This window comes from Lepisma saccharinum, chromosome 16 (assembly GCF_977018435.1).
Source record: "Lepisma saccharinum chromosome 16, izLepSacc3.1, whole genome shotgun sequence".
In the NCBI taxonomy this organism is placed as follows: Eukaryota; Metazoa; Arthropoda; class Insecta; order Zygentoma; family Lepismatidae; genus Lepisma; species Lepisma saccharinum.
In genome coordinates, this window is record NC_139244.1 from 18,185,792 (window position 1) to 18,211,525 (window position 25,734).

Sequence of the window (25,734 nt, forward strand, 5' to 3'; positions counted from 1 at the left end):
TACGAGTATTTATCTTCCTCCATAGTTGATAATAGAAGATAAGAGAAATTTTTTTGTAAATACAAGGGTCGTTCAAGGTTGACCGGGACTTTTATTTCTGCAGAGGAAATAGGTAGCAGAAGAAACACCAAACTATGTCAGTTTTTTAAAGTATTCTCCGTGCGCGCCGAGGCACCGTTGCCATCGTTCTGGCAGCTCCCGAATTCCTTTGGCGTAGAAAGAACTTGGTTGTTGTCGTAGCCACTCGAGGACATCGCTCCGCAGTGCTTCGTCTGTCGTGAATTTCTTCCCTCGCAGATAGTCTTTAAGGGGTGCAAACAAATGATAATAACTGGGGGCTAAATCCGGACTGTAGGGGGGATTGGGCAGAACTCCCCAGCGCATGTCGGCCAGAGTTGTTGTTGTCACATTGGCCGTGTGAGGGCGGGCATTGTCATGGAGAAGAATGACATTTCCAGACAACATCCCAGGTCTTTTCTTGCGAATGGACTTTCGTACAGCACCACTCAACAATGTGGAGTAATACTGGGCATTAATCGTGCTCCCTTTGTCCAGAAAATCCACATGGATAACGCCCTTCATGTCCCAGAAGACACTTGCCATGATCTTTCCAGCGGACGGCTGCGTTTTGCTTTTCTTGGGGGGCGGGGAACCTTTATGCCGCCACTCCATGCTGCGTCTTTTGGTCTCTGGGGTTGAATTGTGCAACCATGTTTCATCACACGTGATGATGGATTGCAACAATCCATCACCTTCTGCTCGAAACTGATTCAGAAGCTGTTCACAGACCGTCCTGTGTGTCCACTTCTGATCGAATGTCAGCTGGCGGGGAACCCACCTTGCACAGATTTTGCGGAAGCGTAAGTGGTCGTGAATGATTGTCTCAACACTCCCGACACTGATATTCACCTCGGCAGCAATATCCCGCACTGTTACTCGCCGGTTCTCAAGAATCATTTGCTCAATACGTGCAATATTCACTGGTGTGACTGCAGTCGGGCGAATGTGTCCATGCGCTTCATTTGTCACCAGCTCCCGTCCTTCGCGAAACTGCTCACACCATTCATACACTCTTGTCCGCGACATCGTTTGTTCACCATACTGTGCTTACAATTGTCTGAAAATCTCAGCTGGTTTCACTTTCTCCTTCACGAGAAATTTGATTACACACCGCTGCTCCACAGCCACAGACATACTGCTTGCCGCCATGTTCGCTGCAACTGCTGCGCATGCGCGAAATACGTCATGCCGGGCGCTAGTTACTCGCGAAGGAATACATTACGTCACCCGCACGTTTCATCATGATCCGGCTATTCATCGATTTTTTACCTACGAAAATCCCGGTCAACCTTGAACGACCCTTGTAGGATTCTTTTCATTTCGTTAGGAACCAATATAGTTGAAAATGTCACTTTCCTTTCATGAAACCCTTGAAAATTAATTTTAATGCACTTTAGATTGTCTACGTAGTCTATGTAAACTACAACCCAATGTAATCTACGCGTAGATTACGTGTAGACAACGCATGTAGACGTAAACGTATAGTCTACGGCACATCACTGCTCAGAAATTCAAGGTTGTTTAAATAAATTGTTATGATTTCAAGTTCGTTCAAAGGAATAAGAATGAAGTAAGTATATATTTTAAGATGTAAACACAAATACATTCTCGAGTCTGAACTACACTTACACCTAAGAATCAACTGCGAAGAGAAAATAGTGTACATAATTGAGGATATGATTACTTAAAAATCTAAAAAGTGATACGGCATTATAATTAAGCGGACAAGGTTACCGTGTCCTGTCCGCACTTGTAAAATAAAAAAGGATACATATATCTGGTCCCTCTTGTAACGAATGTGCAGGTTTTTGTTGATTCCTATGTCATCAATGTCCGAGATGACTGTCATGTCAGGAACCCCATCCTCCGGCCTGCACCCTAGAAAAAGAGAGAAAATCGTCATCAATCTTACCCAATTCAAGATTACATATCAAGATATGGAAACACTATCAGAAGAAATTAGTGGCCTAACTACATATACTTGCCCTGTCTTTACAAAGCTTTGAAAATGTTCACCATAATAAAAAATATATTCGAGTGACCGTGGTGCATAACAATTTATAAAGTAAGATCGCAACGGTCTTCGAGCAATCTGAGTTTCGTGTAGAAAAACATTAAATCAAAACACAAATTATAATAGTACTATGTATACCTTGGTTTGTATTGTTAGTAAAATTAACAATATTGAATGTACACTTGAAACAATACGCCATCTGTTATTGGATATGGTTTCGTATGTTTTCACTGAACATTCTTCTTCTTCTTTTTTCTGACCCTATCAACTGTTAGTCCATTTTAGTCATCTTTCTGAGTTTTTTGCAAAATATATTTAGTTCACTATGCACTTATTTTTCACAAGAATGAAAAACAAAAAAACAACATATATATATATATATTGTTTGTTAGATCGTCAAATTACATCTTCTTGCATATCCATAAAGAAGCCATATAGTGGGAGGAATGGGATCCGTGAGCAGGGCAATTAGAGATGTAGGGAATGGCATTCCATGGCGACGCAAACCATTATATATTATAATTTATCTCGTTCTCTGTTGAAATTAGGACATTGTAAAAAGAGAATAGCCAATCGTAAAAGTAAAAAAAGAATTATGGATTGTCACATGCGAGGATTGCTACATTCATTTGGGATCCACTTATCGGACAAAACTCGAACACCTATTTGGTGAAGACCCTCCCTTCGTCTTCTGACGTTAGGTAAAAGTTGCGGTGCATTTATGCCCAGTCACGGATTAAGGTGGGTGCTATTGATGCTGCAGCATTAGGTCCATTCCTGAAATAGGCCCAGATGAAAACAGACGAGAATTTTCCGAAAGCTGAACAGTTTTCTTTTGCTATATTAACCTGAAAATAAATCTTAGAATGAAATTTGGAGCCCCAATTTCGGACGCCTAGACACAGCGTTACTTATTATACAGTTACTATTATTCCTTGCGCTGTGACGTAACTATAACGTTGTTGTGTTTATTGTTCACCGAAGATTTCAAGCATCAGGCCCAATTTCGTCTTAATCCGGCCCTGTTTATGCCAAGAAAACCAAACCAGAAGACTAACTTAATAATCGGTTGGACCTTTGGCATGCGAATGGGAGATTTCTTTCAAATTTTCCTCTCCATTCGAAAAACCTCTTGGATATTTCAAAATATGAAAAAGTACATACGCTTAGAATTCCTTCTAGAGTATTGACGTGAATTTTCGTGTAGATTTCTTCCACTGCTATCTAGATATTATCAATAGTTTCGAGATTACGTAAGTCTATTAAATATGTGTATATACTCTCTCTAGCCTTCTTAAACACGAAGATTAATGGCTGCAGCAACACAAGCCTTCCACCTGTTCCTATCCTGGGCAAGATCAATCATATTATTTTCCATCCTTACCGATTTCCTTTAGGTCCATCTCAATGATATCTCTCCATCGTTGTCTTGGCCTTCCTACAGGTCTCTTACCATCAGGTTTCCAAACAAGAATTCTGCAAACTCTTCTTTCCTCTCCCATTCGTGCCATATGGCCTGCCCACCTATTTTACTCATCTTTTCTGCTACTTTTTTGGCAGGGGGTGCCCATCCCCCCAAAGGCCAATGGCGCAATCCCCCCCCCCCAAATCATGTGGTAATGACATGAAGTATTTAATTACTATAGCGTGTCTACTGAAAGTAACGTTTTTATTTATCTGCTCGTCCTCCCTAAACAGAGGTTTTCATCCCCCAGCTGGACCGTTGATGCATTACCGCTTAAAATATTTTGGTGAATACGTAATAATTCATTTTATTTGTATACAATAGCCTGTTAAACTGTCCATATTTTTAAATGATTCAAATGTTCGAAATAACAGAAAGCTAGCAATATCAAGTGTCATAATTATATAGCCTAAATATGTATTTAAACAGTGTTTGTGGTTGGAGAACAAGATTTTAATAACCCACAATTTGGGTACTTAACACAAAGTCTTACACAACTTATTATCGAAAATTATAAAACTCTAGCTAGAAATTCCTAGGACCGGAACGAGAATAAAATAAGGTGCCTTCTTCAAATAACTCCCCCCCCCCCTCTGCTTAGAGTAACTACATTTTTTTTAGTAACCCATAGCAATAATTACATGGATTTCATCTTAAGTGCCATTTCACTTGCTAAAGCAAAATTACCCTGCAACAATAAGTTGTTTTATCGAGTAATGTGCAAGGCGTTACTATGAAGTACACAGTTAGTACAACTATTGCAGTATATCCTACAGGGAATCAATAATACCATAATATTGCTAATAGAACCATATCATCAAAATGACTTACCAGCTTTAAATTAAGCAGTATACCGACACTAAACTTTATATTTTAAGAAATTATATTATTAATAAATATCGAGAATATTGTTTATGTCTTGTAATGCAGCTACAGTATAATTCTTCATAATCATCTCATGAAAATGCCAGACAAGCATTTTTGTAACGCAACACTGCGAGCGAAGCGAGCAAGAACATTTTTATATCCATTTCTTTGCAGGCTTGCAATAATATTAATTTAATAGGACGTCAATACTTTCATAGGATCCCTTGATATTTACTCTTCTTCAGCTTCTCTTTTCCCATGTTCGGCGCCGAAACCTGCGCATACCATATCGCTTAATATAGTTCTCAAATATAATGTTCGAACCCTAAAGAAATCCCTCGACAATCTAAGATTTTACACTTTATTAAGAGCTCCATATCTCCTCCACTCAAATTTAATATTCAATCCTCCAACCAAAATGTTTGACTTACTTTTGATATTGAAGAGTACCTAGATATTACCCCTTCCAAAAGAAAAATCTCCGTCCCCAAACCACATTTTCCGCTACAATCTTGGACGTAATATTAATACACAAGAGTTGGATATCTTTCCCCCCCAAACTTAATGCTCAGCCCCCCCTAACTAAAATTCCCAGGATAATCTAAGATTTAACACTGATATTTAATAGTCGGATATTGCCCCCCTCCTCCAACGTTTAATCCTCAATCCCCCACCAGACTCCACGTGTCCATTTAAGACCCAATGTGTAAGAGTTGGATATCAAAAAAGGTAAAGTGCTCCCCTGTGCATAGCACCACGCCATGAAGGCGTATAGGGGGTGTGGGGGTAACGCCCCACACTTTCTTGATCCGGTCGTGAGTGGGGGTGATGTGATCAGCATCACGCCCCTGACCGCCTTTACCCCCCAGGGTTTCCCCCAGGTACCCATGTTATTCGACGCTGGGTAGGCGCCGGGGCCGCTTCCACCGTTAGAAAAGTTCCCGGATTTGAACCGGCCGGGGATCGAACCCGGGACCTTTAGCATGGTAGTCAGACGCGTTACCGACTGAGCCACCGCGCCCCTTCGTAAATAATAATATTACCCGTTACAATTTCCTTGGTAATCTAGAATTTGCTATTTATGTAACAGCAATGGATAGTTAATAACGTAATTCAACTTGTGCCAAATGCTGTATTGTTTCACATCAAATTTCCATCAGAAAACATCGCCCCCCCCAAAAAAAAAATTGCTTGGACATAACGTAAGTCCACAAACCCACCTGTGGGCATCGCTACCTCTAAATATTTCATTTTCTTCATCTAATGGATTAAATAAGGTGTACCTAAGGTGTAAACGTCTTTATATTTATTTTGGAAAAATATATAAATGTTGAATTTTATATTACATTATAGGAAAAATCCCCCCACCCCAAAATTTCGATGGCGCATTCTGCGCCATAATCCCCCCCCCCTTGTGGGTACCCCTGCGTTTTTGGCTAATCGCGAATATAAGGATGAGTGAGGTGAGTTGAAATTGATGAAGGGACATTCTCAAAGAAAAGAACACCCATGCCGGGAATCGAACCAAGGATCCCTGGCAAGGTAGCACGTTGTGCTAACCACCCATGGGCGTATATATATTTCACGTAAGGGGGGGGGTTCAACTTTTGGTATGATAAGTGTTGCTATATCCGGGAAAATCCGGGACACTGGTGACTGGAAGCTTGTGGGGGAGCGAAGTTGTGTGTATGTATATGTCCATTATCATATTATTTACACTTGTATTACGGAGAGGGAGCAGTTCAATGTACAGTTAGTAAATGAGTATTTTAATACGTATTACGCACTTAAATATAAATATAGTGAAATATAAAGTATAGTCTTAATCATTTCTTCTTTCCCACCCGATTCGAGGACATTTGTGCATCCCGAAGAAACTATTCGGGACACCAGGACAAATATCATTCCGGGATTGTTCCGGAAAATCCGGGACGTATAGCAGGCCTAGGGATCATCAGGCTATCAAAATCCAATGTATCAACCAGGCCATCCAACATTTTGACACACTGTCCAATGAATGAGGGATAGCCATTTAACATTTTTGGAATAAGTTGTTACAATTTTGCAATGTGTTTAATGTGTTCAGAGAAACGTGAGTTCAATTCTAGTACAAAATGGTCGAACAACGAAAGGTTTACCTTGTAATATTCTTTTGTGTGCTCTCAGTTGGTGCATTATTCCCTCAGATTTGACAGCTGGGTGTTCTAGGTCTCTGTTTTTTCATCATAATCTCTAATGAAACTTAATACAAAGCAAAGTATTAAATTAAAGTATTCATTGAAGTACTTAGTATTGATATTTTTCTGTTCATCTTGTGTCAAACAACTTGAGAATGTTACGGTGTTTCCCTAGTTTTCTTGCACTGCGTTCTTTAAAACCAAATTCCTTTATACAAACTGGAGGGAGAAAAAATATAACTGATTCGACCGTCCCAATGCAGTTTCTTATCGCAGAAATTCCGAAACTATCAGGAAATTACAGACATTTGGTCAGCAGTGCCATCTGGTGCGTGGAATTACGTAATTTCCTTCCGATCCGTAGCTCATCCTATACGTCTCGAATTTAGGAGAATATAATAAGTCCGAAGAAATTTTTATGAACAAGTGGATAGAACAGGTAATCTGGTAATTTTACTGAACCATAAGAGGGGGAGTTGGACCCGTTGAACCCCCCCTTAAATACGCCCATGTAACCACCCCACAACGGAGGTCGGTAGTACAGGTTTAAACAAGTCCAGTCCCAATTAACCTGCTGAGAGGGAGAGAGAGATAGAGAGTAAGTTCCTTTCTCAAAACTTTCCTTTGTTTAAAGAAACGTATGATCGACTTTTTCCTGTGGAGGTACTGCAGCCTAGTTTAGCGTAGGATGGGCATCCCCATCGAAACTCCTAAGTCATATTAGTTAATAGATTATGAAGCTGGGATTTTACACCATTCAAGACCCTTTGGCAGCAACAAGGAAAACCCCCATTACACGAAATGTGTCAAGAATTCCTTCCACTAGTAGTTTGCCTCTCTTAAAACGTCAAGGAACTTACGTACCTAACTGGACAGGCAAATAACGGCTTAGCGAGAAAGTTTGTTTCGTAGAAGAATGCAGCGACGTCATTTTCCTCAACCGTCTGTGCATAGTTGCCATCTGCGATACTTTGTAACTATATCCAGGAGGAATTACTTATGAATTTCGGTTATTTACGCCGTTTGTCTATGTATGTTAACTGAGACATGAGAAAGGATGATAAACATATAGTAATTAAACAAACAGAAACAAGAGCGTATGCCCTAACGGGAATGAGAAGCAAAACTCATTCCAATAGTTTAGTGGTTAATGTTGACTCCCAATGAAGATACGACGTATTTTGCATAGGTGTTCGGATTCTAATATAAATTCGAGGCAACAGAGATTTAGACAGCCTTGTAATAATCGAGACGAGAGTGAGACAATTTTCGAACCTTAACGAGACGAGACCGAGAAGATAATAGACCTCTTTCGATTGGTTTATTTTACTTCGCTTTTCCCCCACTTTTACTATACCGGTACTCTGTCCAGCCTATCTTTGGAGCAAGCGAACGAAAACAAGTCTGAGCAAAGTGACACGAGACGGCTGTGCCAATGAGCACGTGAGATGAAACGGGATTGCGTGGAGGGAGGAAAGCGACTGCAGTTACCAGCCTTCGCAACAGCTTCGCTCTGCCAACTCGATTTCACCCCTTCTCTACCGCTATGCGCGGTCTTGCTCGGCAGATTCCGGGGACAGGGTATAATCGCGAAGATGAGGAATGATATAATGAAGGTACACTCAAAATAATAACATGATATAATGAAGGTACACTCAAAATAATAACAATGTCCAGGCCAGGATTCGAACCCGGGATCGCTGGCGTCGTAGTGCGGTATCCTGACTCATCTACATCGTTGTGATTAGCCAAAGGTAGCAGAAAAGCGACTCTAAATAACACTTAAAGGAAAGCCTTGATTGAGATGAAATTCTCGGACAATAAGCATAGGTCTCATCTCGAAGAGTATGGACCCCTCGTCTCTATTTCTAAATATAGTACCGTGCGTCCATTTCGATCTGCAGCCGAGAGATCGGGAGAAACGTGGCGGGCGGCGCTGACGGAGGTGCCGACATTTGCGGCCTGTAATGCCCGCATATTTTTATGGACATATGCAGATATTTATATAAATATTGCAAAACTAGCACTAACCTGTGTTATAAGAGTTGTTCAAAGTGATGTCCACCTACACACGTCTCGACACGAGTCTGTTTTCACGTAAGTGTCATACATAAAAATTCTTTGTTCTAACGTGAACCTTGCGGCTGGCATTCCAATCGTCTGACTGACACAACACACATACACACTGCAATAACACAAACAAGTAACGGCAAGTAACCAAGAATAACACTCTTACGCACAGTACGAAATTAACACGCTCTTGGTTTACATCTGCCTGCCACTATATTCACAGCTCTGTAGTCGCGAAGGAACAAAAAACTTGAGCTAGGAGATTTCGGATTGCAAGGAAGCTCACCATTAGCTTTTAACGGTTCGTCTGCAGCGTAATCTTGATACAGTGTTGCACATTCGAAACCTCCAAACGATCCCCATCGACACAAAACTCTTTCAAGGACATAAACTTAAGCAGGACGTTACTGGTCAAAACTATGATTAAAATGTTTTACAGAGTATTATCTGTGGCTCTTAATATAATTTCTAAAGCGTATTTATTTGCTTGGACCATATTCAAATTGACCCGGAAAAAAAGGTTCCTGGACCGTATTTAAATTGATCCGGGACAGATAAAAGGTTATTTACGGTCCAGAAGCCATTTACGCTTGTTGATTTTCCCTCCTGGACCGGAATTGAGTTTATTTAAAACTCCTGGACGTTTAACAACCGTAGTTTCAACTCGCACTCCTAATTTTAACGTGTATCGAACAATGAAAATAGATTGTACTTATAATTCTAGGTATTGAGAGAAGTAGTATGGAAGTTCACAACTCTTCCTTGTGGCAAAACTTCTTTATCTATTGGCAGAAAGCAGTCATTCGTCCACAACATACAAGTGAAAGCTATATAATTGCTACTGCATCAGCCAACAAGGGTAATTCTTGTGGAGGCTGGATACAAGAAAAGAATGAGTTTAAGATGAGAAGGGTAGCACAGTAATCACACGCAGAACAGGTTTCCTCAACCGGAACTATTTTCTCACGGCTAATCACAGCGCCATCTGCAATGCTCCGCTCGTAATGACCTGCAAGGAACGTCAAATGGGGAACATGCATTCAGCGTGGATGTTTAATGGGGAATAATAATGACCTTGACCTTGCTAACAATGACAGATTATGTCTAATGCGTTCAGCAAAGTTTTCTACAGGTTAAATTACATAGAAGGGTTTTGTTACAAGTTGATATGTAAAAATGTATTTCGTGACTCGCCAAGACTATTTTCGCAGAAAAGTGGTTAGGAAAGACGAAAAAATATTCCAGTAAGTTTCTTAAAGTCAAGATGGCCTAATTGTGGTTACCCCTCCCCCTGCAAAACTGAATGAAGGGGTCCTGTATAAATCAAATTCGAAAGTGTCCAACTCCACATCATGTGGGAACTTCTCATCTAAACGCACAGCCATGAAAATATGCAGCTGGGCAGAATTGCGCTGGTGCCACATATGGGAACAGAAAAGCGAGAGCGGGACAAAAGACGCCGGTTCCCTCGCACTGTGTGGCAACGTCAACCGGGCTGCGTTGCCTAGTTCGAGCGTGAGACCAACCAACCTCTCTCCGGGGCACTTTTGTGTCATCCCTGACCTTTCGAGCAAATACTGTCCGTTTGTATCACATGGTTTACAAAGACGAACTCTAGAACGGGATCTTTCATTCTCTTCAACCTCCGAACACACGGGTGTTGTGCACTGAAGTGGCAACGGCGCGAACTTCTGCCACCCGCCTAACCAGGGTTGGCATGTTTAAAACAAAAGTGTTTTAAACAACTTGTTTTAAACGTTTAAAACGCACAGTTTCTTCTTTCACAAATGTTTAAAACGTTTAAAACAAAGCATTTTAAACATGTTTCTTTCAGACCTGTTTAAAACATATTTTGATACCTGATTTTTGTTAGTTCGTGGTTATTTGCGTGTTTTGTAACTATGCCTTTTCATTCAATGCGTGTCATTCTGTTCACTGTGTATAGAAATCTATTCAGTCGCTGAAAATGTATGTTGAATTAACAAAGAAACATATCGTGATGGATACCCATGGGTCACGTTTAAAACACCTGGCTATGTTTTGTTTATAGGTGCTTAAATTTTTTTTTTAAATTGAATACTACATGGATGAAACTGCTTTGTTTTTCACTTAACACACTGCAAAGTGTTCACATTGTTGTTAATATCAATATTCAGTTGCATTCACGATAAAATGTGGTATTTTCTTAAAACAAGACTAGCTACCACGGAGGCCTGGCAACTGTGGATTAGTTGAAGCTTCTCAAATAGCCTACATGCGAGATTTATCATTTAAGACCAACACAAATGGGTATTTTAAGAAGTTAATCAAGCGTTTACATTATAATATGAACACAATCCATCCTTGGATGATTAGCAGATTCCTTATTAATCATTATTCTTAGAAAATATGTCTTCTTGGAATTATGTTTTAAACGTTTGATTTGTTTAAAACAGGTTTTCTTTTCGGATCTTGTTTGAAACACTGTTTTAAACATTTAAAACAACAAAAACCGTTAGATATCTGATGGAAAATACTCTAACGTAGTCAAGAAACTACTGTGAATATACCCGGCTAAAGACAACAGCGAAAGCTGAATAAGACGCGTAGATTCATGTGAGTGTGAACTCTAAGCAGATGAAATTTGTCAGAATTCAAACAGAGATTTTTCGAAGGGGAAGGGATTTTCTAATATGACGGCCATAGGTCGCGAGCAGCCTTCAAAGCAAATTCAGCCGACGAGGGCGAAAGATCGTGTATTCGCGAGTGCCATTAAAAATATAAGTTTATGCTAAAATATGCTAATTAGTACAGGGTCTACCGTGTACTACAACCGGAAATGGAATCTCTTGACTCCGTTGGCATGGGTGTCGCCAGAAATTTTTGAAGGGGAAGGGGGTCATGTTAGTCCAATGATAAAACTTGAATCGTTGAAATAGTAAGAATAATAATAATCATTATTCAGGTTATACAATAACAATTTTGAACTAATAAAACTAAGCATTTTTTTCCAAACAATATTATTATTATTGTTGGGGAGATTCTTCTACTCGTTCCACCAGATGAGTGAATATCCAGCACAACCATGGACGTATTTAAGGGGTGGTTTAACGGGTTCAACCTCCCCCCTTTTGGTTTAGTAAAATTACCAGATTACTTGTTCTATCCGCTTGTTCATAAAAATTTATTCGGACTTATTTTCCTAAATTCGAGACGTATAGGACGGGATACGGATGAGAAGGCAATTACGTAATTCCACACACCAGATGGGACTGCTGACCAAATGTCTGCTATTTCCTGATAGTTTCGGAATATCTGCGATAAGAAACTGCATTCGGACTGTCAAATCAGTTATAATTTTTCCCCTCCAGTCTTCATAAATGAATTTGGTTTTTAAAAACTCTGTGCAAGAAAACCAGGTAAACATAGTCACATTCTCAAGTTGTTTGACACAAGATGGACAGAAAGGTATCAATACTAAGTAGCGTGACCGTGACTACATACACAAAACTTTGTTGGGTCCAGCAAACAACCCCCGCTCCCCAACAAGCTTCCGGTCAGCAGTGTCCTGGATTTTCACGTATGAAATGTAGCAACCTTAATCATACCAAAAGTTGACCCCTCCCCCTCTTACGTGAACTATATACCTATACGCACATGAGCACAAGTATATCTCGTTTTTACATTTCACACAGTTAGTATACTGAAATGCATACCCATTTAACCTATTTGGTTATGAACTTTTACATACTTCGTTCACGAACAACTTTTAAAAATTAGGTGGGAATTTTAGTCAAAGTTTATGTAGTTTGAAATCAAACATAAAACTATATTTTTTTGAAATTTTAAAACCTAAATCTTTGCTTTAAATTGTAGAATATCAAACATAACCTGGTGTTTGTATTTTACACTGTACTCTGTCCCTGTATCTCTGGAAAAAGCGAACGAAAACAAGTAGTGACGCAAGACGGCTCCACCAATGAACACGTGAGAGGGAACGGGATTCCGTGGAGGGGTAATAGCGACTGCAGTTATTCTGCACGAATATTAACAACGCCTGCTATTAGCAATAAAAATAACAAGCTTTGACGGACCTGTTCGACCCCCCCCCCCCCGATGGGAGCATTGGCCACTACGCTACTGAAGAGGGCAGCGTCATCACATCACAGTTCTTGACATGCAAAGCAGTTTGTCCGGATAAGGAAAAACGGCAGAAGAATTACGTGTCGCACAAAGCAGCCAGGACCCTCCAGATAATACCCAAACGGGCGCATAAATAGCTCAGAGGAGACGGGGGATTGTTTCACTTTTTCCTGGAATCCCAACCGCCCTGAAATCAGCACACAACAATGCGAGGAATGCAGGAGAGAGGAACACGCACTCCAGAGAAACTTTCCCATCCAACTTCCTCCCGGCCGACCTTGCCGTTGCTTTCTCGAGGGCATGGACACTCTCGCTCACCTTCCATGACCCTGAAGGTGTCTGAATCACAATTTAGTCCAGTGGCGTGGCGTGACGTTCTCGAAACTGTAACCAGTACTACACTTTGTCTCGGTTATCTCTGGAGGAAGCGAAGGAAAACAAGTCTCTGCACACGTAGTGACGCGAGACGGGTCCACCAATGAACACGTGAGAGGGACTGGGATTGCGTGGGGGGGTAAAGCGACTGCACTTACCAGTCCTGGCTACTGCTTCGCTCTGCCCACTCGATTCCACCTTCCCTGCCTCTATGTGCGGCCTTGCTCCAAAGATAGATGGGACAGGGTATAGTTTATGTTTTACATCTTCTGTCATTGAAACCAAGGAATAAATGGTCTCACAGTTTCCAAAATTCCAAAAATTAAGAGTTTTATGTGAGGGGGCTAAACACTATGGCTCAGAGTTTATTCTAACTTTAAATCTTTTTTTTTTTTGTTGGACGGTGTGAAAGTTAATAACAAAATACAATAACTATATATTCGGTGCACTAACTGCGTGAAATGTAAAAATAATGACAAATAGTTGTGCTGGATATTCACTATTTGGTGTATCGAGTAGAAAAGTCTCTCCACGGATATAATAATAGATTTGGAACATGGACGTCCGGAAGGGGTGTAAGGGGGGGGAGGACGCCCTCCACTTGAAAATGAATGGCCACCTAAAAATTATCCATTTCACACATGATATCACTTGTGTCACAGTACTTTGTTATTTATTATAAATGCTTCGAAGGAACATGAAAATTTCAGACTATACCTAGTGTTTTTTGAGGGGGCATCAGTATTATGACGAAAAATATGCCCGCTCCCCTTTGCTCCTCCCTGGAAACAATCCTACGGACGTCCATGATTTGGAATAGAATTTGTTTTCATTAGTTTCTAATAGTTATTTTGTAATAATCATAACCATAATAATAATTATTATTTCTACAACTCATGTTTTTGAATTGCCTGACACCCCTACAAACATTTCTGGCGACGCACATGAGGATGAAATAGAAATTTAGTTTTGAAAGCAATAGCTCAGTTTGCCTGCAATTAGAAACTCCCTACTCCAACACCTAAATGAAAGAACACAGGTAATAACGCCGACCCATAAAGCCACGGAAGGAAAAAAAGCGCCATCTATTCTCCTGCGAACTAAAACACCGCTCCGACAGCGGAAACGGAAGCGATGAGAGCGGGAACACCCTTTTGTTTGAAACAGAGCGATATACAGGGAGCTTCCTGCACTCCACTGTAGCGAGCAAACAATGGCGACGTTGCATTGTTGCGGAATTATGCTGATAAAACCACCACAGAATGGAAGAAGATGGTATCCTTGTTCCACTACTAAAAAAAACAGTTATAAGGAACGTATAAAGAATGAGATAATTTTCGCACACTTATAAGCATGGGCGTAACTTGGGACCTAATTTTGAGGGGGTAGAATTAAACGGCCTAATTTTAAGGAGGCAGAATCAAACTTGGGCCTAATTTTGAGGCGGCAGAATCAAACTTGGGCCTAATTTTAAGGCGGCAGAATCAAGCTTGAACCTAATTTTGAGAGGCAGAATTAAACTTGGGCGTAATGTTGAGGGGGCAGAATTAAACGGCCTAATTTTGAAGAGGTAGAATGAAATTGGGCCTAATGTTGAGCGGACAGAATTAAACTTTGGCCAAATTTTGAGAGAGCAGAGTTAAACCCGGGGCTTAACTTTGGGGGAAGAGACTCGAAAAGTTTTCCATCTCATAAAAACAGCGTCCAGGATTATTTGCTAAATAACTGACGTTTGCGAAATCAGAAATATTACTCTTTATTACCTTGCTCCTCAGGTTCCCTAACTTGTACATTTTAATAAACCGGAATATTTTGGGAGTGGCAAGTGCCCCCTCTTGCCCCCGCCAAGTTACGCCTATGCTTATAAGCGATTTTGTTGCCCCTTCTTTAATAATATTAGCCACTCATAAGTATTTATGGAAAATACGCTCCCTTCAAAAGGAGGCTAAAGTTCGTAATATGAGGTGGCTAGATGTCCCGTATTAACAGGGACAGTAACTTTTTTTGACTCTGTCCCGATTTTTTTCAACGTAAAACGGGACGCCAAGATTCCCTTTTTGATAACAATGACTTAAGGCTCGACTGGAGCTTTTGCTACCGTCAGGGCGAATGTTTTCAAATTTTCCTCTCCATTCGAAAAACCGCTTGAGATATTCCAAAATCTGAAAAATTACATCAACTTAGAATTCTTTCTTGAGCATTGACATGAATTTTCGTGTAGTTTGCTTGCACTGTTATCCAGATATTCTCAATAGTTTAATAGACTTACGTAATCGCGAAACTATTGAGAATATCTGGATAACAGTGCAAGCAAACTACACGAAAATTCATGTCAATGCTCAAGAAAGAATTCTAAGTTGATGTAATTTTTCAGATTTTGGAATATCTCAAGCGGTTTTTCGAATGGAGAGGAAAATTTGAAAACATTCGCCCTGACGGTAGCGAAAGGTCCAGTCGAGCCTTAAGCCTGGTTTACATTGGTCGAGTAGACGGGAGAGTAGCCGGAGCGAGTAGGGTCAAGCGAGCTACTCTACCCGTGTAAACAACTGGGGAGAGCACTGGAGCCAGTACTCGCGAGTTGCTTCCTCTCCCATCGATTTTTTCACTCGCGCGTAAACTCGGCAGACCACTCGGTCAACGTAAACGCTTTCTGAGGACAGTATAGAGTTTGCGTTGTGTGAGTGTCCAATGTACATGGAATTTGTGTCGATTGTAGGAACAAACAGAATAAACTACGGGCGTAGGAGATGAGTCTTGATATATTTCGTGTAGGAGAAGTAAAATTAAAAATAAGTAATTTACGTTCTACACAACCAAGAACGATCGAAAATAGAAAAATCAAAGAAATTGTTTTTCTATCCAAACATGTCCCCATGCATTATTGTATTCATTTCTCGTGAAAAAAGTGTGTAAACCGTGTCAGAACTTTTTTAAATCGCCAACGACGTCGATGGTTCAATCTTTGAAAAGAGCACCAAACAGTTGCAGCTACTATCCCACTTTGCTGGAGTCTAGGAGAAAGTGTGTAAACAGCTACTCGCCATAGAAGGGTCGAGTCGAGCAGACAGGCCAGTAACTCTCCCGCTCACTCGACCAATGTAAACCAGCCATTATCGGCATGGGCGTATTTAAGGAGGAAGGGGCTTCGACGGGTCCAAACCCCCCCCTTTTTTTGGTTCAGTAAAATTACTAACTTAACTGTTCTATCCGCTTGTTCATAAAAATTTCTTCGGACTTATTTTATTCTCGTAAATTCCAGATGTATAGGACGGGATACGGATGGGAAGGAAATTACGTAATTCCACACACCAGATGGGACTGCAGACAAAATGTCTGCAATTTCCTGAAAGTTTCTGAATTTCTGCGACAAGAAACTGCACTGGGACGGTCAAATCAGATATCATTTTTTTCCCCCTCGAGTCTTCTCAAAGAAATTTTGTTTTTAAGAACGCAGTGCAAGAAAATGAGGTTAAACATCGTAACATTCTCAAGTTGTTTGGTACAAGATGAACAGAAAAGTATCCATACTAAGTAGTGTAACCGTGACTACATACACACAACTTTGTCGGGTCCAGCATTCTCCCCAGCTCCCCCAACAAGCTTCCGGTCAGCAGTGCCCTGAATTTCACTTATGAAATAAAGGAACCCTCTACTATGAATATGAACCATGGCATTGTTGGGCAGAAATTATTTCACATATTGGAAGTTTCCTGTCTATCTGGAACTAATGCCCTCACTGAATGTGCGTTTTCATGCATGAATGATTTGTGCACAAGTGACAAACACACTTTCAGTGCAAACTTTGAAAGGTATGTTCATTGACAGGATGAACTTTAATCACACGTGCGTAAACTTGTACAAAATGTTATTTAAAAATAAGGATGTACTGAAGATGATCCATTCATCGGCAAAATATCAGTTAATGGCTTCTAATTCTAAAGAACTGCTTGGTTGGAGTGAAGTGTATATCACCATATTATGTACATATTTAATTAGCTTTCAAACATATGTATTTATGACGAAACAGTTTTTATGCTTAAATGTGGACATTTTGTCGTCCCGTTTTTCCTTCAGGAAAATATGAATTATCCAGTTTTGTTGTTTCAAAAATCTGAAGGTATCCCAAGGAAGAATTTAAAAGTGAAATTTTGGCCTCTTCACAAAATGTGTATATTTGTGAATAACTATTAATAGTCATATGGATTTAAAAATGATATTTCTTAATCATTTAGAAATAATTTTCGAATATATATTCCCACCTATACCATCAAATATATAACATGCTTTACACAAATGTAACATTATTAACAGATTCAAGCTAAGACACGAGCATTAGGAAAATTTTGCCGCCTCTATAGTTACATTAAATTCCACTACAAGCTAGAAATGGGCTCTTGCATGGAAATAGTCAGAGTGACATGGGATTATAGAGTTTTCGTCACAAATACAGCAATTTATTTGGTTTGTGCATGAAATTGCATACACACCGTACTTGTCTAATAAATTGAGTAATTAATTCCCTGCTTTGCTAGACAATTCTGGGCTGAACACTACCCAGAACGTGATTTGTGAACTATACATGATTCTAGCAAAAATACCGCCATTTTTTTTTCCAGGCTGCAGTCCGTTACGGTTTCATGCCTCATTAACCTGAACATTATTTCACAGTCTTGCAAATGAGGCGCCATTTTCTTCCACGACGCCCTCCGAGTTACCAAATATGGTACAAAGTTTCACAACCCCTGTATTTCTAAAAGCACCCATGACGTTAATGGGGCGAAGCAACCCACCATGTACTGCAACCCTCTGACAGCATGCAAATCATCCCTCTTCTTGCAAATGTTGCAAGAATGTCTGTGAAACAAGACACCAGCCGCATGTTGAGATGAGAAGGGCGGTTTAGTATAACAAAGAGACTATACAGGGTGATTCAAAAGCCCTTTAACAGCCCTATAAAATGTAGAGGAGTTAGACTGAGTACAAATGGTCATGATAGAAACAGATTAGGCCTTGGGGCAACCATATTGGTGTGTTCCAAGCGGTAGTCCGCCATATTGAATTGAACTCAAACTTTTTAAATGGGAAGTGATGTTGTACATCAAATCAGACTAGAATTTCACAAGAAATGCAATGCTGAAGGTTTTTTCAACGTGTCTTCAACCAGCAAAAAGTTATGTACTGCTCTCTGCGGAGATACGTTGACGTGCTATTACAAATGACTTTAATCAACTTTTGGAGTAATTGTGCAACTGTCACATGTGACACTGAATCTCGTTGGGGCTGTCGTTGAATCGGATGTGCGCACACTCAAATAGCGAAATAATACATGCAATAGATCATGCCATCAAACTTAATATTCCTAACTTAACGAAAACGTCGTAAATTGCTGTCAGAACCAAACTCAACAGTCCTAACCTAACGACGTAAAATGATAAACACCAATGGATCTAACACCCCTAACGATGGTACTAATTTACTATTCATCGGACACATTTCTTCATTTTTACACAAGAAACTACTTACGGTAATAACTTCCTGTAGCATTGTCTAACATCTGGAAGGTGTTTCGTGTGATGTGGGAATGTTTCATAGCGAAAATTCATGTTCTTTATTGAAAATTAATTCTCCGACGGACAATAGCCTTTGGCGCGTACACTTTCGTACATCATCACTCATCGTCATTGTGTCTTGTCCATGTTCATTGGGTATCCAGTGTTTCGAACTGTCTGTGTTTGCAACGAAAGTTAGAAACGTGGCTTGTCGTGGATGCGTGGTGAAATTCGTACCGGGTGTGGAAGATCCAGTGGATTTTTTAATTTAATTGAACACGGGATCGTGAAGGAAGGAAACGAATGTCGAAAATGTGGCAGTGAATGTAAGCTACTCGTTAGAAGGAATGGGCTGTGGTTATTTGCCTATTGCCTAATATGACGTGTCGTGGATGCGTGGTGAAATTCAGGTAAGTTTTCCGTATCCTGGAAACAGGATTTCTTCAAATTTAAAAGTTTGGGGCTCATTTGGGGGCAGGTGACTCCGGCCAATTTCTAACATGCCTTTAACAGGGACTCTATAGAGAAAGCCGGGGAGCCGGAGCGGAGCGGAGGCGGGGCCGCGGTAGCGGTAGGGGGCAGTAGGTCAATTACCCCAGGGGAGGACCCCGGAATCGGTGGGAAATTTGGACTTAAAAATTTCAAACGAAAATATTTTTTTAGTTTAAATTTCCCACCGATTCCGGGACGGATAGCCCCAAAAACCATTCACGGATAGCGCCACGAAACATTACAATTTTCTTCGTAAAACAATGCGAAAAAGTTTTTTAAAAAAATTGGATCAGATGAGCGTTGTTCACGGGTATTTCTTGGGTTCCGAATGTTGAAACACTACATAACGAATGAAAATCGACAAAACACAAGCGCGACGCGCGATTATGTAGGAAGGTGTACGCGCCATATTGTGTCTCAGGCAAGCGAAAAGAGTGCGAGAAAGAAGTACTCGTAACGTGAAAAATTGCAATTACTTTGATCAAAAAAACGTCAATACACCTTAAGGAATGTTCCGCGAAGCAGATAGGTAAGTACGAATGCCAAAAATTGACGAAACGAAGAAGTTGTACGTGTCCGACGGATAGTAAATTTTTACTCTCGATTTGGATTCGAAAAGTTTGCTGGTTTCGTAACACTTCAAAAAATTAGAGGTTTGTACATAACATAACACATCCAGAAAAATAATTTGGTTAACTTCTGCAGCCTTTAAGGATGATAACATGGTTCTGTAGTTGGAAAGACAACGTCTTTAGGCAGGCGAACCAATGTATCTAAATTCCAACTGGGCGAACCGGGCAGTCAAAAGCTCGATTTTCACCGTGCAGGCTACCGAACCACGCTGTAACACGCCTTGGCTCGCACAGTACGAGTTGCGAAGTTGAACAAAGAATTCCATGGTTGAACTCGTAGTAGTAGTTCAGTGTGGAAGTAGATTCCTACTGTCTTGCGTATCGTTGATGTGTCAAGAGTATACTATCGTAGAGACCGCATTTACTGAATTAGAGATTGGTCTGGAAACTCGGAAGTCAAAACGGAGCCGCGAAGGTGACGAGTTGATCGAGAATCGAGTCCGAACGGGCAGCAATTTTGTCTTCCGGAGAAAAAACGAAAACATTTCCTTCGTTCACTTGTCATTTTTTGAAGATGGGAGGGATAGTAGGTGAGTCTGCCATCTGGAGGAAGATAGAAAAACTAACCCAGTTGTTTAGACGAGCGGCTAGCGACAGCCTGAGCAACTTGGAAACACATGCTAACAGCACCAAACCTGACTGTCTAACTTATCCACGTACGCATATAATAGCTTAAATAAACTAACTGTATCTCGCATTCTTTCTTGTTATTCAATAAATATTCAATTATTTATCTATTTAACATTAATTTCCTTGCCAGGCCTGTTGTTTTTATATAAATTTTGGCGGTCTTAAGTACACGTAACCTAAATAATGAAAACGTGATGTTATATCTATATTCCCATACCGTCTTTTTACCTATTCATGAAATAATAATGCAATATTAATTAATGTAGATGTTATTATGAATAGACCTATTAATTATATTAACGTAATAATTTAAACATTTATATTATTATTATTAGAGCCCGGAAGTTTGGCAAAATGCCTCTTTTTATCTACTGCATATATTGATAAAAAATTTCCGGATATACGTTTTTTATGTTGTTTCGAATGTTTTAGAAGCCTTTTCATTTTGCCTATTTTGCCTATTTGGGACCCCACTGCCTATTTTTAATTATAATGCCTTTTTTTGCCTTTTTCAATGAAATTTGACCATTTTTTTAAAAAAAATATGTTGGCCTTTAATTTTCTTCCGTTTATTATGTGAATAATTTTCGCTTTATTTAAGTAATATTGAACTCACGCATGTTTCAACATTGCTGAAGGAGAAAAGTGTGAGAAAAAAGTATTTCATGCTCAGTTAGGATATTGCCTTTCGGTTGCCATTTCCTTGTGCATGATTGACTGCTGAAGTGGAGAGGTTGATTTCGAACACAAAGAAGATATTTCTGAAATCTCCCTCTCGAACCCGAAAATTTCAGGAAGTTGCATCTGAGCTTAGTTTACCTCCGCAACCAGTCTTGACAAGATGGGGAACCTGGATATCAGCAGCTATATATTATGCTAACAACCTTGAAAAAATCAGTGAGGTGATAGATGCTCTTCCAGAAAATGAAGCGGCTTCAATTCGTGAAGTGAAAAACTCCTGTGCTATTCAGAACTGAAGAATGAACTGTCGTTTATTTTTACACATTATTGTGCATTGCCAGAGACAATTACAAAGCTAGAAAAAAGAGGTGACTCTCTTGTAGTAGGGATGGCCAAACGGATCCGGATCCGAAAAATCCGGATCCGTTTGGATCCGGATCCGGATCTGCTTGGATCCGGATCCGAGAAATCCGGATCTACTTGGATCCGGATCCGTAAATTCCGGATCCGGATCCGAAAATTCCGGATCTGGATCCGGATCCGAAAGTTCCGGATCTGGATCCGGATCCGAGAGTTCCGGATCCGCGGATCCGGATCCGAAATTTCCGGATCTGGATCCGGATCCGAGAGCTCCGGATCCGCGGATCCGGATCCGGGTCTGAAAGTTTCGGATCTGGATCCGGATCCGAGAGTTCCGGATCCGGGTCTGAAAGTTTCGGATCTGGATCCGGATCCGAAAATCCGGATCCGGATCCAAGAGTTTCGTATCTCAATCCCATTATAATATTACCACACCTTAGTCCTACAAGAATTTTTTTCAAGTGTTGTTCCTAAAATACTTTGCTACGCATCGGCTAACACACTCGTGCACAAATGTCCGAAGTGATTTTGTAAATGCCATTGAAACGAATATGTATTCATTCGAATGTATTGGAAATGAAAACACACATAAATGTGAGACATTCCATTCCAGGATGAAACCTTTAACACATATAACAAGATAGAAATGTTATAGAAAAATTATACAATTGTTCTACAGTTACAGTTTTACAAATTAAAATAAAACATTATAATATATGTAGTGTTAAATAATTACAAAGTGTAAGACTAACAAGGGAGGTTATCTAAAGGTCCCCCTCCGATTTCCATGAAACTTGGCAGTATAGTGGGGCCCAAAGGAAGAATTACGTGTTTTTTTGTTTCAGCTAAAAAACGGTTTTAGGGGGCAAAACCCCCTCAAATGTCAAGATGAGGACAAATTGAAGTGAGGATCTGACCCCTGTGTCTTTCCGATTTCCATGAAACTTGGCAGGTGTATAGTGGGGCCCAATGGAAGAAATACGTGTTTTTTTGTTTCAGATAAAAAAACGGTTTTAGGGGGCAAAACCCCCTCAAATGTCAAGATGAGGAAAAATTGAAGTGAGGATCTGACCCTGTGTCCCCCTCCGATTTCCATGATACTTGGCAGGTGTGTGTATAAACGGGCCCAAATGAAGAAATACGTGTTTTTTTTGTTTCAGCTAAAAAACGGTTTTAGGGGGCAAAACCCCCTCAAATGTCAAGATGAGGACAAATTGAAGTGAGGATCGGACCCCTGTGTCTTTCCGATTTCCATGAAACTTGGCAGGTGTATACTGTATAGTGGGGCCCAATGGAAGAAATACGTGTTTTTTTGTTTCAGCTAAAAAACGGTTTTAGGGGGCAAAACCCCCTCAAATGTCAAGATGAGGAAAAATTGAAGTGAGGATCTGACCCTGTGTCCCCCTCCGATTTCCATGATACTTGGCAGGTGTGTGTATAAACGGGCCCAAATGAAGAAATACGTGTTTTTTTTTGTTTCAGCTAAAAAACGGTTTTAGGGAGCAAAACCCCCTCAAATGTCAAGATGAGGACAAATTGAAGTGAGGATCTGACCCCTGTGTCCCTCCCATTTCCATAAAACTTGGCAGGTGTATAGTGGGGCCCAATGGAAGAAATAAGTGCTTTTTTTGTTTCAGCTAAAAAACGGTTTTAGGGGGCACAACCCCCTCAAATGTCAAGATGAGGACAAATTGAAGTGAGGATCGGACCCCTGTGTCCCCCTCCGATTTCCATGATACTTGGTAGGTGTGTGTATAAACGGGCCCAAATGAAGAAATACGTGTTTTTTTTGTTTCGGCTAAAAAACGATTTTAGGGGGCAACCCCCCTCAAATGTCAATATGAGGACAAATTTAAGTGGGCATTTGATTTGTGTGTCCCCCTCCGATTTCCATGAAACTTGGCAGGTGTATAGTGGGGCCCAAAGGAAGAAATACATGTTTTTTTTTTTTGTTTCAGCTAAAAAACGGTTTTACAGGGCGAAACCCACTGAATTGTCAAGATGAGGACAAATTGAAGTGGGGATCTGACCCCTGTGTCCCCCTCAGATTTCCATGAAACTTGGCAGAAGAAATACGTGTTTTTTTGTTTCGGAAAAAAATTTGTTCTAGAGGGCAACCTCCTCTCAAATGTCAAGATGAGGACAAATTGAAGTGGGGATCTGACCCCTGAGTTCCCCTCCGATTTCCATGAAACGTGGCAGGTGTATAGAGGGGCCCGAAGGAAGAATTACGTGTTTTTTTGTTTGAGCTAAAAACTGTTTCAGGGGGCAAAATCCCCTCAAATGTCAAGATGAGGACAAATTGAAGTAAGGATCTGACCCCTGTGTTCCCCTCCGATTTTCATGAAACTTCGCAGGTGTATAGAGGGGCCCAAAGGAAGAAATACGTGTTTTTTTGTTTCGGCTAAAATACTGTTTTAGGGGGCACAACCCCCTCAAATGTCAAGATGAGGACAAATTGAAGTGAGGATCGGACCCCTGTGTCCCCCTCCGATTTCCATGATACTTGGTAGGTGTGTGTATAAACGGGCCCAAATGAAGAAATACGTGTTTTTTTTGTTTCGGCTAAAAAACGATTTTAGGGGGCAACCCCCCTCAAATGTCAATATGAGGACAAATTTAAGTGGGCATTTGATTTGTGTGTCCCCCTCCGATTTCCATGAAACTTGGCAGGTGTATAGTGGGGCCCAAAAGAAGAAATACATGTTTTTTTTTTTGTTTCAGCTAAAAAACGGTTTTACAGGGCGAAACCCACTGAATTGTCAAGATGAGGACAAATTGAAGTGGGGATCTGACCCCTGTGTCCCCCTCAGATTTCCATGAAACTTGGCAGAAGAAATACGTGTTTTTTTGTTTCGGAAAAAAATTTGTTCTAGAGGGCAACCTCCTCTCAAATGTCAAGATGAGGACAAATTGAAGTGGGGATCTGACCCCTGAGTTCCCCTCCGATTTCCATGAAACGTGGCAGGTGTATAGAGGGGCCCGAAGGAAGAATTACGTGTTTTTTTGTTTGAGCTAAAAACTGTTTCAGGGGGCAAAATCCCCTCAAATGTCAAGATGAGGACAAATTGAAGTAAGGATCTGACCCCTGTGTTCCCCTCCGATTTTCATGAAACTTCGCAGGTGTATAGAGGGGCCCAAAGGAAGAAATACGTGTTTTTTTGTTTCGGCTAAAATACTGTTTTAGGGGGCAAAACCCGCCTCAAATGTCAAGATTAGGACAAATTGCCGTGGGAATCATCTGACCCCTGTGTCCCCCTCCGATTCCCATGAAATTTGACAGGTGTATAGAGAGGCCGTATGCCCCCTGTTTCTTCCTATGCCATATTTACGTGGTTTCGGGGACTTCAATTTCTCCTCATCTTGACATTTGAGGGGGGGGGGGCTCTATACACCTGCCAAGTTTCATGGAAATCGGAGGGGGAGACTTAGACCTCCCTAGTAAGTAAGTGTATTAATTAATTACAAACCGCGCACGCGAGCACACACACTATATATATATATATGTGTGTGTATGTATATTATATATATATGTATATTAGCAGGTAACAATATGTTATAAGCACATTCTTACTTTCCAAAGAAGCGCATGTGGGATGGCAAAACGGATCCGGATCCGAAAATTCCGGATCCGGATCCGAAAGTACCTGATCCGGATCTGAAAGTACCGGATCCGAAAGTTTTGGATCCGGATCCGAAAATTCTGGATCCGGATCCGAAAGTTCTGAATCCGGATCCGAAAGTTCTGGATCCGGATCCGGATCCGAATCTGAAAATTCCGGATCCTAAGGATCCGGAACCAACCGGATCCGGATTTCGGATCCGCCAGGATCCGGATCTGGCCACCCCTATCTTGTAGCATCCATGAAAATCTTCGAGGAATCTATGCAGCAGATGATGGAAGTGCCAGGAGAAAAGGGGTCAGCTGTTGCGGAAAGGTGCAAACGTGTAGTGAGTGCAATTAAGGACTTGAAACAATTGAAAACAATTTGTGATATTCTAAAAGGTGAAAATGCTGTTACCAAAATGAGTCCAGCTACATTAGCTTGTTTTATGTAAGCTCCAATAACTTCTGTGGAAGTAGAAAGATCATTTTCTATTATGAAAAACTTTCTCACTATCAATGAATGTTGAGAACTTAAAAAGACAGCTTGTAGTTATGTGTAATCAAGACGGAGAAAATTGAAATGCTCTTCCCAATGTAGATTTTAACATTTTGCCAGAGATTATAGATAAAAGT

General features: G+C 40.6%; 1 protein-coding gene across 3 annotated transcripts in view; it reads right to left on the reverse strand.

Moving 5' to 3' along the window:
* The window catches only part of Myo81F (unconventional myosin 81F), a 333,460-nt gene that overhangs the window by 280,197 nt on the left and 27,529 nt on the right, over positions 1-25,734 (reverse strand). For 2 of the 3 annotated variants that reach the window (XM_083137796.1, XM_083137797.1), the window contains exon 2: positions 1,832-1,938. In XM_083137796.1, the coding sequence (XP_082993922.1) occupies positions 1,832-1,938 (107 nt within the window). Of the gene's footprint in view, positions 1-1,831; positions 1,939-2,212; positions 2,274-25,734 lie in introns of those variants that run through there. The other variant, XM_083137798.1, reaches the window with a different exon arrangement.